This window comes from Globicephala melas, chromosome 12 (assembly GCF_963455315.2).
Source record: "Globicephala melas chromosome 12, mGloMel1.2, whole genome shotgun sequence".
Taxonomy (NCBI): Eukaryota; Metazoa; Chordata; class Mammalia; order Artiodactyla; family Delphinidae; genus Globicephala; species Globicephala melas.
Window position 1 is genome coordinate 83120346 of NC_083325.1, and position 12467 is coordinate 83132812.

The 12467-nt window shown below is 49.1% G+C and overlaps 1 protein-coding gene across 1 annotated transcript in view; it reads right to left on the reverse strand.

Moving 5' to 3' along the window:
• Positions 1–8207: 8207 nt before the first annotated feature.
• GRHL1 (grainyhead like transcription factor 1) overlaps positions 8208–12467 on the reverse strand; it is a 44547-nt gene continuing 40287 nt past the window's right edge. Inside the window, 2 exon segments of the mRNA XM_060309307.1 lie at positions 8208–9766; positions 10945–11009. Coding sequence (XP_060165290.1) covers positions 9652–9766; positions 10945–11009 — 180 coding nt within the window. The 3' untranslated portion in view covers positions 8208–9651.

Sequence of the window (12467 nt, forward strand, 5' to 3'; positions counted from 1 at the left end):
GGCCAGTCGCGGGAAGGCGTGCGGGCCAGGGGAGCAGCAGGGGCAGAGGCCCAGGGGCTGGAGCGGGAGGGGAGAGGGGGGCCCACGTCCACGGGGACCTGGCCGGTGGCCTGTGACTTCGGGAGACGCACCTTGGCGTCAGCTCTGGATGCAGGTGGACGGGAGCTGTGGGGGTGGGGGGAGAAGGGAGAAAATTGTTTTCAGGTAGTATCTACTACTAGTAACTCACGTAGTCGTTACATTAAAAAAAAACTTAGTGAGGTAGAATTCATATAACAAACTGGGCCCATTTAAAGGCTACAGTTTGATAAGTTCTGACTACGTATACACCCATGAAACCATGGCCACAGTGAAGAGGACAAACGTCTCCATCACTCCCAAAGCTCCCTTGTGCCCTTTGTACCTCACCCACCCCTCCCTGCCCCCATCCAACCTCAAGCATCACTGACTTTTCTGGCTCTGTGGATTAGTTGGCATTTTCTAGGTTTCTGTGAATGGAGTCATATAATATGGTTTTTCTTTTTTTTTTGGTCATCTTCTTTAACTTGGCATAATTATTTTGAGATTTACCCATGTTTCTGGGTGTGTCTATAGCTTTTCTTTTTACTGCAGAGTAGTGTCCTGTTGTATTCTTCAGCTCTAAGGGAGTCTTGAAAATCCAAAACCCACAGCCGCGATGACAGCCAGCAGCCACCGCAGGGGGCAGAGAGGAGCTGGAGCTCCTTCAGAGCCCCTTTCCCAGAGAACGGTTATCATCTGGCCTACCTGGGGGTTCCCTGGAAGACCCTGCTCGCAAAGCTCTCTGTATCTGACCCAACTCAGAGCCCAGCCAGTGCAAAAACTTCTTCCCCGAGGGTACTTGTCGAGAATGTCCAATTGGATGGAATTGGATGGAATTGTCCAATTTCACAGCTGCCTGAGAAGCCGGATGACAGTGGGGCAGACAAAGGCCAACCAAAAGGTTTACGGGGAAAAACTGGGCCATGACAAGGCATAGGTGCTTTGAAAGGCTCCCGGGAGCCTGGAAGGCCAGGCACAGTCTAGGGCTGTGTGCACACCCAGAAGAGACCTGAGGGGGCCCTGAGCCCTCGCCTCGGGCTGAGCTGGAGGGCTAAGGCAGAGTTGTGAGCAGCGGGACTGAGCGGGGACGCTGCACCCCAGCATCCACACTGAGCCCCTCCGCAAAGACTAGGCGATTCACTGGTTCCAGCCGTTTCAGGAAATCTCTGACCGTCGGTCAACCACTAAACTAAGTGAGCAGAGATTTCAGTGTCCATGCTCAACGTGCAATGCAGGCTCTACAGAATTAGTTCAGAAACGTCACCGAAGTAACAAACAACAACAAACCCTGGGAAAGCAGGAGAGTCTGATTTCCAGAGTAGCTGTGCTGCCTTATCTAAAATGTTCAGTTTCAACAAAACAAATTACAAGACGTGAGAAGAAATAAGGAAGTATGACTCATAAAGAGGCAAAAGACCCAACCAATAAAACTGTCCCTGAGGAATCCCAGATATTGGACTTACTGGACAGAGGTGTTCAATCAGTTATTTTAAATGTGTTCACAGACCTACAGGAAACCATGTCTAAAGAACGAAAAGCAAGAGGATGACGCCTCACTGGACGGCAGCCCTCGTGCTGTGGGCTCGCTCAGGGTCACCCACGCTGCCCCCCAACCTGCGCCCTCTGAGGGCTGCCCAGAGATGGCTGCCCTTGGAAATCTGGGCTGGGGGGCACCAGACGCCCCTCAAGGCCCCCATCCAACCCAGAGGGAGTGGGAAGGGAAGTAGCAGGCCAGCCGGCCTCCGAGGAAGCAGCTGGTTCAGCCTGAGGGGGCATCCTGCCTGTTTCTACTGAGCTGGGCACACCAGGCTTGGAGGACAGACTCCACGTGAATAAAAATGGGAAATGGGAGTCAGCTATTGGGAGCAGGGTGGACACTGAAGGGGACATGGCTGTCTTCAGACACCGGCGCCATGCGGCTCTGGGGAGGGCTGAGGGATGGCCGGCTCTGTCTGCTGCTGTGTGATGTGGGACAGGCCGCCGAGCCTCTCTGAGCCTGTTTGTTTCTCTGTGAAGTGGATCATGAACCCCTCTCCTCCCACCTCACAGCGTTGCCTTGAGAATCAAAGGCAGACCGACTGTAAGGGCGGATTCCTCCTCTCTCTCGGCTTCTCCCCCAGGACCCTCCTGGAGAGGAGCTACTGTCCCTGGGGCACCTTCTCTTTCTGGAACCACACCCCTCAGCCTGCGTGGCCTGCAGGATGTTTGCCTGCTCTTATCGCAGCCCGCATGCAAACAGACGTGGGGAGCTCCATGTGGGCGCCTGGTAACTGGGCCATCTGTGCCGGCTGCCAGGCTCACCTCGGGCTCCATCTGCGGCCACGGGGCAAGGAGGCCACGGCCTCCACGTGGTCCAGCAGGACGTGGACATGGGAGGGTGAGGCTGGGGGACAATCTGGCTTGCTGCAAGTCCGGGAACCGCAGCAGAGAGAGCTGAGTGGCCTCAGGTCCCAGGAGGCCGAGAGGGCTGTGTCCACCTGGACCACCCTTCCTGCACGGCTGAGCCCAAGATCTGGGCGCACAGGCCACCTTGGGATAGGGTCACCCCAACACTGCCCAGGGATGGGGAGCCAGGACAGGCGGTCCACGCACGCCCAAAGGGTCACTCTTCAGCCTTGGCTTTGGGTGTGCAGCCAGGAGGGGAGGGCGGGCTGGGTTCTGGCCGGCTGCGCGTTCTCGGGCACCTCAGGCCTGAAGGAGAGCAGGTCTGTGCATTTGTGCGGGAAAGACATTTCTTTATTAGGACTTTATTATTTTAGAACAGTTTTAGGTTTACAGCAAAATCGGAAGTGCGGAGATATTCCATGTATTACCCCCCTGCCTTCACACATGCACAGCCTCCCTCCCCCGTTATCAACATCCCTCGCCAGAGTGGGACGTTCGTCACAGTTGATGAGCCTCTGTGCTACCTCATCATCACCCAAAGCCCACAGTCTGTATCAGGGTTCATTCTGGGTGTTGCGCATTCTGTGGGCTTGGACACCATATAATAACATGTCGACGTGTATCCATCATTATTGTATCATACAGAATGTTTTCACCATCCTAAACATCCTCCGTGTTCTGCTTATTCGCCCCTCCCCCCTGGCAAACACTGATATTTTTACTGTTCCCTATTGTTTTGTTCTTTCCAGAATGTCCTATAGGTGAAACCATGCAGGATGTAGCCTTTTCAGATTGACATCTTTCGCTTAGTGATATGCATTTAAGTTCCCTCCGTGTCTTTTCGTGGCTTGGGAGCTCATTTCTTTTTAGCTCTGAATAACACTCTGTTGTCTGGATGCATCACAGGTGATTTAACCACTCACCTACTGAAGGGCATCTGGGTTGCTCCAAGCTTCCAAGTTTGGACAATAATGAATTAAGCCGCTATAAACATCCATGTGCAGGTTTTTGTGTGGATACAAATTTTCAACTCCTTCGGGTAAATACCAAGGAGCGTGATTCCTGGATCATGTATATGGTAAGAATATGGTTTTGTGAGAAAATGCCAACCTGTCTTCCAAAGCGGCTGCACCATCCTGCATCCCCACCAGCAACGTCTGGGCGTTCCTGTCGCTGCACATCGTCGCCGGCATCTGGTGCCGTCAGTGTTCTGGATTTGGGCCATTCCAATAGGTGTGTGGCGGTATTTCTTGGTGGTTTTAATTTGCATCTCCTTGATGACGGATGACGTGGAGCATCTTTTCATATGCGTATTTGCCACCTGTGTATCTTCTTCGGTGAAATGTCTGTTAAGGTCTTTGGCTTCTTTTTTTAATTGGGTCGTTTGTTTTCTTATTATTGAGTTTCTAAAGTTCTTTGGAAACTGTATTTTGGATAACAGTCCTTTATCAGATGTGTTTTTTGCAAATATTTTCTCGCAGCCTGTGGCTTGTCTTCTCATTCTCATGACATTGTCTTTTGCAGAGCCAAAGTTTGTAACTTCAATGAAGTCTAGCTTATCAATTATTTCTCTAATGGAGCATACCTAAAAATTCATCATCATACTCAAGGTCATCTAGGTTTTCTCCTGTGTTATCTTCTAGGAATGTTATAGTTTCGTATAATATTTTACATTTAGGCCTCTGATCCATTTTTGTGGTGTGTGTGTGTGTTTTTTTTTTTTTTTTTTTTTTTGCGGTACACGGGCCTCTCACTGCTGTGGCCTCTCCCGTTGCGGAGCACAGGCTCCGGACGCGCAGGCTCAGCGGCCATGGCTCACGGGCCCAGCCGCTCGGCGGCACGTGCGATCTTCCCGGACCAGGGCACGAACCCGCGTCCCCTGCATCGGCAGGCGGACTCTCAACCACTGCGCCACCAGGGAAGCCCCTGTGGTCCATTTTTAACTAATTTTTGTGAAGGCTTTAAGTCTGTGTCTAGATCATTTTGGGGGAGAGCTTCTGTACCCATTCTAGGGGGTAACATGTGAACTACTCTTGGCACTTTGCTGCCCTCCTTTAAGGTGGCCCAGGCACAGCAGTCTGCGTGATAAACAGCCTGGTGAGTTTTAAGCTTTTGGGACCAGAAGGGATCATGCCTCACCCCTGAAGAGGGCTGTTTACAGGGAGAGGCCTCTCCTCCGGCCTAAATAGCCGGCCACCTGGAACCCTCAAGCATTTTCTCTTCCCATGATTCCCCTGGTCAGTGGTTGAGTTCTTAACATATGGGAAGGAAGGGAGGGAGGGCGGGAGGGAGGGAGGATGGAAGGGGAGGGAGGGAGGATGGAAGGGGAGGGAGGGAGGATGGAAGGGGAGGGAGGGAGGATGGAAGGGGAGGGAGGGAGGAAAGCCTCAAAGGAAATAGGGAGTAAAAAAAAATCATGTTGCACTATTTTAGTTTTTATCAGCTACGATTTTCCTGAAAATTAAGCGTGCTGTTTTTCAGCGGGGCCATGCAACGAATGGAGAGGTGACCAGGTGTGACTGTGTAACTCGCTCTCCGGCCTCAGAGTCTCCTGATGCCAGGGGCTGGTGTGAACTCGTGTGAGCAGGCTTTGGACTTAATTTTCTATAAAGAGAAAGAGGAGACCATGCACAGAAAGGAGTAGAGGCCAGAAGGAAAACTCCACCCAGATCGTTGAAATCATCTTCCTTCAAGTACACAATGAAACCTGAACACACATGCGTGCTGGTTGGAAACATTTTCGGGAAAGTCCAATTTTCTTCCCTAATCTCTGCAAGAAAACCCACCCACCCACCAGAGGCATTACCCTCCTAAAAGCCTGCCTAGCCTTCCTCAGCATTTTATCCCTGAAAGAGAGTATGGCAGAACTCCTCAAGGAGAGTAAAATTGAGGACGGAGCCTCCAAAGGAGGAAAGAAATTAAGCTGCTGGTGACATCAAGGTCCAGGACCAAGCTGGGCCACCTTTCAGCTTGGAAAGCAACATATTTCCTTTACTGTTTAACCAGCTTGGAGAGTTTCTGATATTTGCGACCCAAACTTTCTAGCTGATATACCCGTCACGAAAGCCAAAGTAATTTAGAAGGTTTTCTTTAACGTTGAATGTCCGAGACAGAGAGAGAAAAGGGCAATTAGGTCATCGGTTACCTTGAAAAGAGCATTTGCAGTGGACACAGCATGTGACAGTGGCAAGAAACGGAGGCTTGGGGTTGGACGTACCGCTGTCTCTCCCTAGCAGTGTGATCTCCTGAGCCTCCTCTGTGAAATGGGGCGCCATCCCCCCTCACTGGTCCTGTGAGGATTAAAGGACATCATCAAGCACCCGGCACAGAGCTCCACAGGCGGTGTGGCAGGGACAGAAGTCGGGCTGCCCCGGGCTGAGTGCGTAAGAAGTGAGGAAGCGGGACAACAAACAGATTACTCCTTCGAGGAAGTAAACACACAGTTCACAGAACAAACAGCCACTGAACACGAAGTTACGCTCACCTGCACTCAAGAGGCGCACAAATTAAAGCAGTGAGATGCTGAGAAAACAGACTCATGCTCAGTGGGCAGGAATGTAATCGGTTTACTCTGGGTGACAGTTTTACAGTCTCTACAGAATGTTTACAGACCATAGCCTCTGACTCAGTATTCTTCTGCTAAGAACTCATCCTGCAATTCTACCTCACAAGTATGTAAGGACAGACCTGCCCGCAGGTTCTTCTGCAGCAATGTTTGTAATGGCAAAATCTTGGCCTAAATGTCCATCAGCGGGTACTGATTAGATGATGGTTATTTATATAATGGAACACAAGGCAGTCATTAAAAAGAACTCACGTCTAAAGAACAGTGATAGTGTTTTTGTGAAAACGTCTGCAAAAAAATAGTACGACCCTACCTGCAAAACAGTATGCACAGTACACCTGAGTTTGCTTCGAGGACTCGTGTGGTCTTAGAAAAATGATCGGTGGTTCTCTCCGAGGTGTGGGATTGGGGTGGCAGGAAATTCATCCCTCAGAGAGATTCTCTCATGGAGCTCCATTCATTCTAATGGCTTATGTTTTTTTCTTAGCCATGTGTTACATTTATAAAATTTTTTAAAATTTGGCTGAAAGATTTGAAGGGGGTGACGGCTAAAGGAGTTCAGGGCCAAGGGTGTGTGTGTCAGACAGAAGCGACCCGAACAGAGAAGGAACAGTCTGCGGGCCTGTTACTCACACCTGCCACGACGCCCTTGGCGAGGGGGAGGCGGAGGGGAGGCGTGGGTTCAAGGCCTGATGATGCCCCCTACCAGCCTATATTTGCTGTATCCTGGTGGCCAACATCTGCGGGTGAGATGCCACACGGCTGATACCGGACGACACTAACGTGCCACCTCCACAGGGTGAGCAGAGGACAGCCATGTCGAATGAGGGCACGCTTGGTGGCCCCGAGCAGGTGTGGTCCGGCCCTCCACACCTGCAGCCGCGTTCGCCTTCTCCTGCGACCCCTTCCCCACGATGGCCTCAGTGGCTCTGCCTTCCTGACTGCCGCCAGGTTAAGCGAACGACCCCCACTCTATCCCTACAGGTCCAGGTCCAGCCTTGCTCAGCTCTGAGTTTCTAACTTCTAAACCATCTCCCTGATGGTGTCTTGCAAGGGATGGGGCTCGTCAAGGGCACCAGCTTGGCACTTGATCGTTGCAAAATCAGTTACTGAGCGCCTGCCACGTGACCAGCACCAGGCTGGGTGCCAGCGATCCAGGGAGATGAGAGGCAGTTTTGGGTCACAATGTGCCGTAGGAGTGCAGGGCTAGGCGACCCGGGCACGTCCACTGTGGAGACTGGGGAAGCCTCTCGCCTCCAGGGCAAAGCCAAGCTCTGAGGCAAAAGAAAGAGCTAGTGACCAAGGGAGAAAGAAACCCAGAGGCGGGAAGGCAGGCGGTGTGAGGGGACCGGGCAGAGGAGTCTAGGAAGGCCCCGCAGGAAGAGGACATGTGGGCCTCAGCCCACAGGCTCTGGAGCCGCTGGGTGACCAGGAGCGGAGTCCGCGCCTCAGAAGTTCTGACGCGTGGCCCAAGGATTAGAGTGCAAGGTGCACAGATATTGCAGGACCTCTATCAGGGAGTTTACTTCCTTCACGTGATCATGTGTTCACTAGAAATATATTTTAGTGTCTATCACATTTAGGCCCTAGATTACCTGCATATGCTTACAATAGCCATTTGACTTAGAAATTCTGATGAACTGAAACATTACTGGTAGATTTTTATTCCTTTTTTGTGGCTGCACTGCACAGCTTATGAGATCTTAGTTCCCCGACCAGGGATGGAACCCCGGCCCTCAGCAGTGAAAGCACCAAGTCCTAACCACTGGACAACCAGGGAATAGACGTTTTCTGTTAAGCTTTTAAAAACCAAGAACACTAAGGTATTAGGTCTGAAAGCGTTTCTCTTAAGCTTTTGTGGTTAAATTTTGGAAGTAGGTGAAAACTAATTCAGGGCCCCCTCAGTTAACAATTACTCGGATCATTTCAGACCCGTCTAAGGAAAAATTAAGAGGAAGGAAGAGACCCAGATATACATGTTGGGAAATAAGGAGAAAATGCTAAGGTGATTCTTTTCAGCTCTACTATTTTAAGATCTCAGATTTTGCTTTACTGACTAATGAAAAGAAAAAGTCAAACTGAATAACAGGAAATGACATATTACGAAATAGACATATAAAATTTAATCCCTTTGGTTTAACATACATCTTCAATTGTACAATTAAAAACAAGACAAAATCGATCCCATAAAACAAAATATAAAATGTTGTTTATATGACCCGTGTCCCATAATATCTTATCTTAGAAAACCAGCAATTTAGTTCACATACTTCATTAGAATATTTTAAGGTAAGAATGTAACTATCAACCCTACTTATACAAATAACCTACCTCCCTGAGCCTAAAGGTACCTGCGGTTTTAGTTCCGTTACAAAATTACACTTTTTAGGATTTTTATGTATTTCAACGTGTGTACAAAACGTTCCCCTGCCATAGTAACACAGTCTCATAAATTCATGAATGCTTTCTAGAACTGTTAGCACACTAGACAACTAAAGCTTGAAGGTTCCGGAACATGATACAACAGAAGTCATTTCTCATAACAGGAAGATCAGGAAGAACTCCGTCTTGAGTTGTGTCACCGGTTCACAGTAATCACAGTACGTGTTACGATTACTGTGTTTATTCCCTCTGTCAGGTCCACCTGACTGATACTAGCAGACACAGCAGTCATGAGCTGCAGCAGTGTTTTTTCCTTTACTTCATTTGTTAATCAGTGCTGACATCCACATCATAACATTTGCAAGAGCAAACAGAATCTCTGTCGTTTGAGAAGGTTTTGCTATGCTACCGAATGACTGCTGTGTTTGGGAAAACGCAAAGAAAGCGTCGGAGTGGGTTCCACTAAGCGCAGTATGCTATCTGCTGGGTGTAGGTGATCGAAAATAACTTATCCTCTCGTCTCAAGAAAGTCTTTCAGGTAGCCCTTATCACATCTCTTCACTGTATGTACACGGACACATGTATATATTATCTGTTTATATAGGACAGGTATGTACACATCTACAGACGCGGGCCTTCAAGGCCTATTGCACTTACATGCACGCAGCTTTAGCTTTCACGGACGCACACTGTAACCGTTTAGGTTCTTCACGAGAGAGGCAGTCGATATGTTGGAGAGAGTTGCAGAGGAAGACTTCGGTAACTTGCCCTATTGGAGTAAACATTTACTGGGGAATGAGAGGCCGAGGGAGAAAGGGCGCACCTGGTCCTCTTGGGGTGCCGCGCCCATAACCTGAGGCGGTCACAGTTACACCGAGTCTGAGGTGCACTAGTGAGCAGGGCCCACTAGCACTGAAGAGACAATATTTTTATAAATAACGTAGCAGATACCTTAAGGTTCCCGGGTGATCTAGTAAATCTTGGAACAAAGTTTTCACTTTTAATGCTAAGTATTTATATCAGAAAATTCAAACATCGTGGTACATGCTTTCTCTGTCATCTGAAAAACGCCAATGCAATACAGTCAATGCTATCTCCAAGCCAAACGCAGCTCCATCTCCAACTGGAAAGGAACCCCCCTTCCACTGACATCCACCCACGTTCGGAAGGTGGCCGACCGGGGAACCTGCGGCTTGCCAACCCAAAGGCCCACGTGACAGCTTCCCTGAGCTCGCTGGGAGTCGTGGGCCGGGGCGCCCTCAGATCTCGGTGAGGGTGAGTTTGTACAGCCCCCCGGCCTCTTCGATCTGCAGCTGGAAGGTGTCTTCGTTGGAGTAATGCTTCACGATGTTGTCGTCCATGTTCACCAGGATCCTGCAAGAGGGGAGCCGAGACAGACCCACTCAGTGCTGCCCGCTCTGCTGGCAGGCCCAGCCCTCACCGTCAGCTCTGCCCCTTCCTAGCTAGGATGCGGGAGGCGACTGCCGAAACCTCCCTATGCCTCCCCCTCCTCATCTGCGAAACGGCTATTAACAGTAGTGCCCACCTTGTAAGATTACTGTCGGGATTAAACGAGGGACTCAAGTAAAACGCTTGCCACGCAGGGCATGTGATAAAGAAAACACACTAGCTTAGCTATTGTTATTATTTCAGCATGCAGTAATCATTCAATAAACAGCATTTATTATAATGAACAAAATAAGCCTACAGAGGAGCACTTCATTGGTCCAGCTTTCGAAAGCACATCAGTAAGATGAACCTGCATGACCTGAAGCCAGGGCTCCCTGACAAATTATCTTCCCTTTAATTTAATTACCCTTAAGGTTTAGCTGAACTACTACTATCAAGTCCCACCGTTCCCACTAGGCCCATCTAGAAAATTCCATTTGCTTTAGAATTCAGCCAAAAAATTCTTATCCTATACCCTGCTTACCCATGCCACACAGCACAGACGCTTAAGTAAAACAGTACTAAAAATACTAACTTCTGGACAAAGAAGCAACATTCTGCCATTGAAAACATGATCCAGGGCAGGAGGATGGAGTGGGAAGGGCAAAGGTTTTGCAGTCGTCAAAACAGAGCTTGAGTCATGGCCTCAGCGCTAACTCACCACCTGCTCTTGGACAAGCCTCTCAGGCTCTCTGGGCCTCGGCTGCCTCGTCTAAAAACTATGAGTAGTAGCGCCTGTCTTAGGGTAACATGAGAATTAAATAACACACCAAGCGCCCAGCCCAGTGCCTGACTCACGACAGGGCTCAATAAACGGGGTAGCGATTGTCATCCTTAGTAAATTTCATCACGTGCTCTGGAATTTGGAGCCACTGCGCTGCAGCCAAGCATGGGAAGAACAAAGTCTCTACTTGAAAAACAACCATAAAAATGTCCTAGAAAAGTAAATCAACTTTATGGGATAATTTAGTAAGAAAAAATACATTCTTGCATTGATGCTTCTATAACTGGTTCTTGACTGGGCACAAATGCACGTGAATAACATGAACGTTATATAATATTAACACTATTTAGAGGTACTAAGAATGCCCGTCACTGCTCACCCTTTTTTACACTTCTTGAATATTTTCCCAATCTTGTCTTGGGGAACATCATATTTGTCTGAGATCTGAAAGAGTAAAAGAAAAATAATCACAAAATGCTGTTTTCATGGCTTGAAAAAACAAACAATATATATATTAATATAGTGGTTCAGACACTCCACTTTCCATTTCTCACAAATGCACATGCAAAGACACAGATGAGAGCCCGTCTGTATCCTGGGGAGGGGTGTTACCTGCCTTTGGAGAAAGCTGGAATCGGGTGTTTGTTATTTCTCGCGAGATTACAGATGTCAGAAGTCTATTATATGGCCATAGTTTTTTTTTAAATTAATACCTCACAGAGCAGTTTTACGTTTCTAGAGAAACTGAGCGGGAAGCACAGAGCTGCTCGCTGCCCCCCATACCCGTGTGCTGCACTTGCTGTGTGTGATTGAGCCGACACTGTGGCGACTCAGTCGCCATTAGGAACTGAAGTCCACCATCCACTCGGGTTCCCTCTCTGAGCTGTACGTCCACGGGTTTTGACAAGCGTACAATGACACACATCCACCTTGTCACAGGTACTTTAATCAGCACATAAAGGCCTCGCTTTGGAGTCAGACACACCGAAGGGGGATCAGTTCTGACTCACCCTCCACTGGCAGGTGACCTTTCTAACCCTCAGCCTCCTCTTATCTCACCTCGCCCACCCCAGGACTGCTGTGGGATTAAAACGTGTCCAGCACAAAGCAGGAGTTAATTTCGGGGACAGAATTATGAGAAGGAAAGAAATGATTTCACATCCCACAGCCCAGAAGGAACACCAAGGGCCCGATCACAGCAAGGCCTGCACCTCTGCCAGGGCTTCCCAGAGCCTCTCCAGAGGGCAGCGAGGCTCCGGCCAACGTGTGGCCCCTCCTCCCTTCATGACCAATGGGTGGTCCACAGAGTGTGATGAGATCAGTACGGTACAAACTTTGGAGGTTTTCCTCTCAGGGCACAGGCGCTATCTGTACAGGAAGGGGATGGATTACTACAGGACAAACAGCTGATTCAGTCCAGATCAAACGCCTTATCTGCACTGCTGTGCAGACCACTCCCACACTGGGGTCACTGCCCACCCGGCCTCAATCTGAAGAGCACAGCTCCAGGGGGCCCTAAAAACGGGGCCTCAGAAGAGGCCCAACCTTCAGATCAACTTTCAATCTAACAAAAATACACATTTCAAACCAAACCCAAGCTCGCATCATACAAACAAGTTCATTTCTTTTCTGTATCACTGGATAGTAATTCTTTGTATATTTATGTAATCCCCGCCCAGGAGATGCAAGACTGTAATGAATTCCTCATGAGTTGTGAACAAGTTATATTTGGCATAGTGAGTCTTTTTTTCACATTCTCCTCTCCCCATAATCAAGAGTTTGCGTGATTCTTAAGAAGGGCCGTCAGAAGACAAGGTAAGCCAGAGGGACCCAGGAGAAATCGCAGGAAGCAGAGGGCTACGGGTGGCAGGAACGGGCTAAGAGGCGCTGTGAACGCCAAGC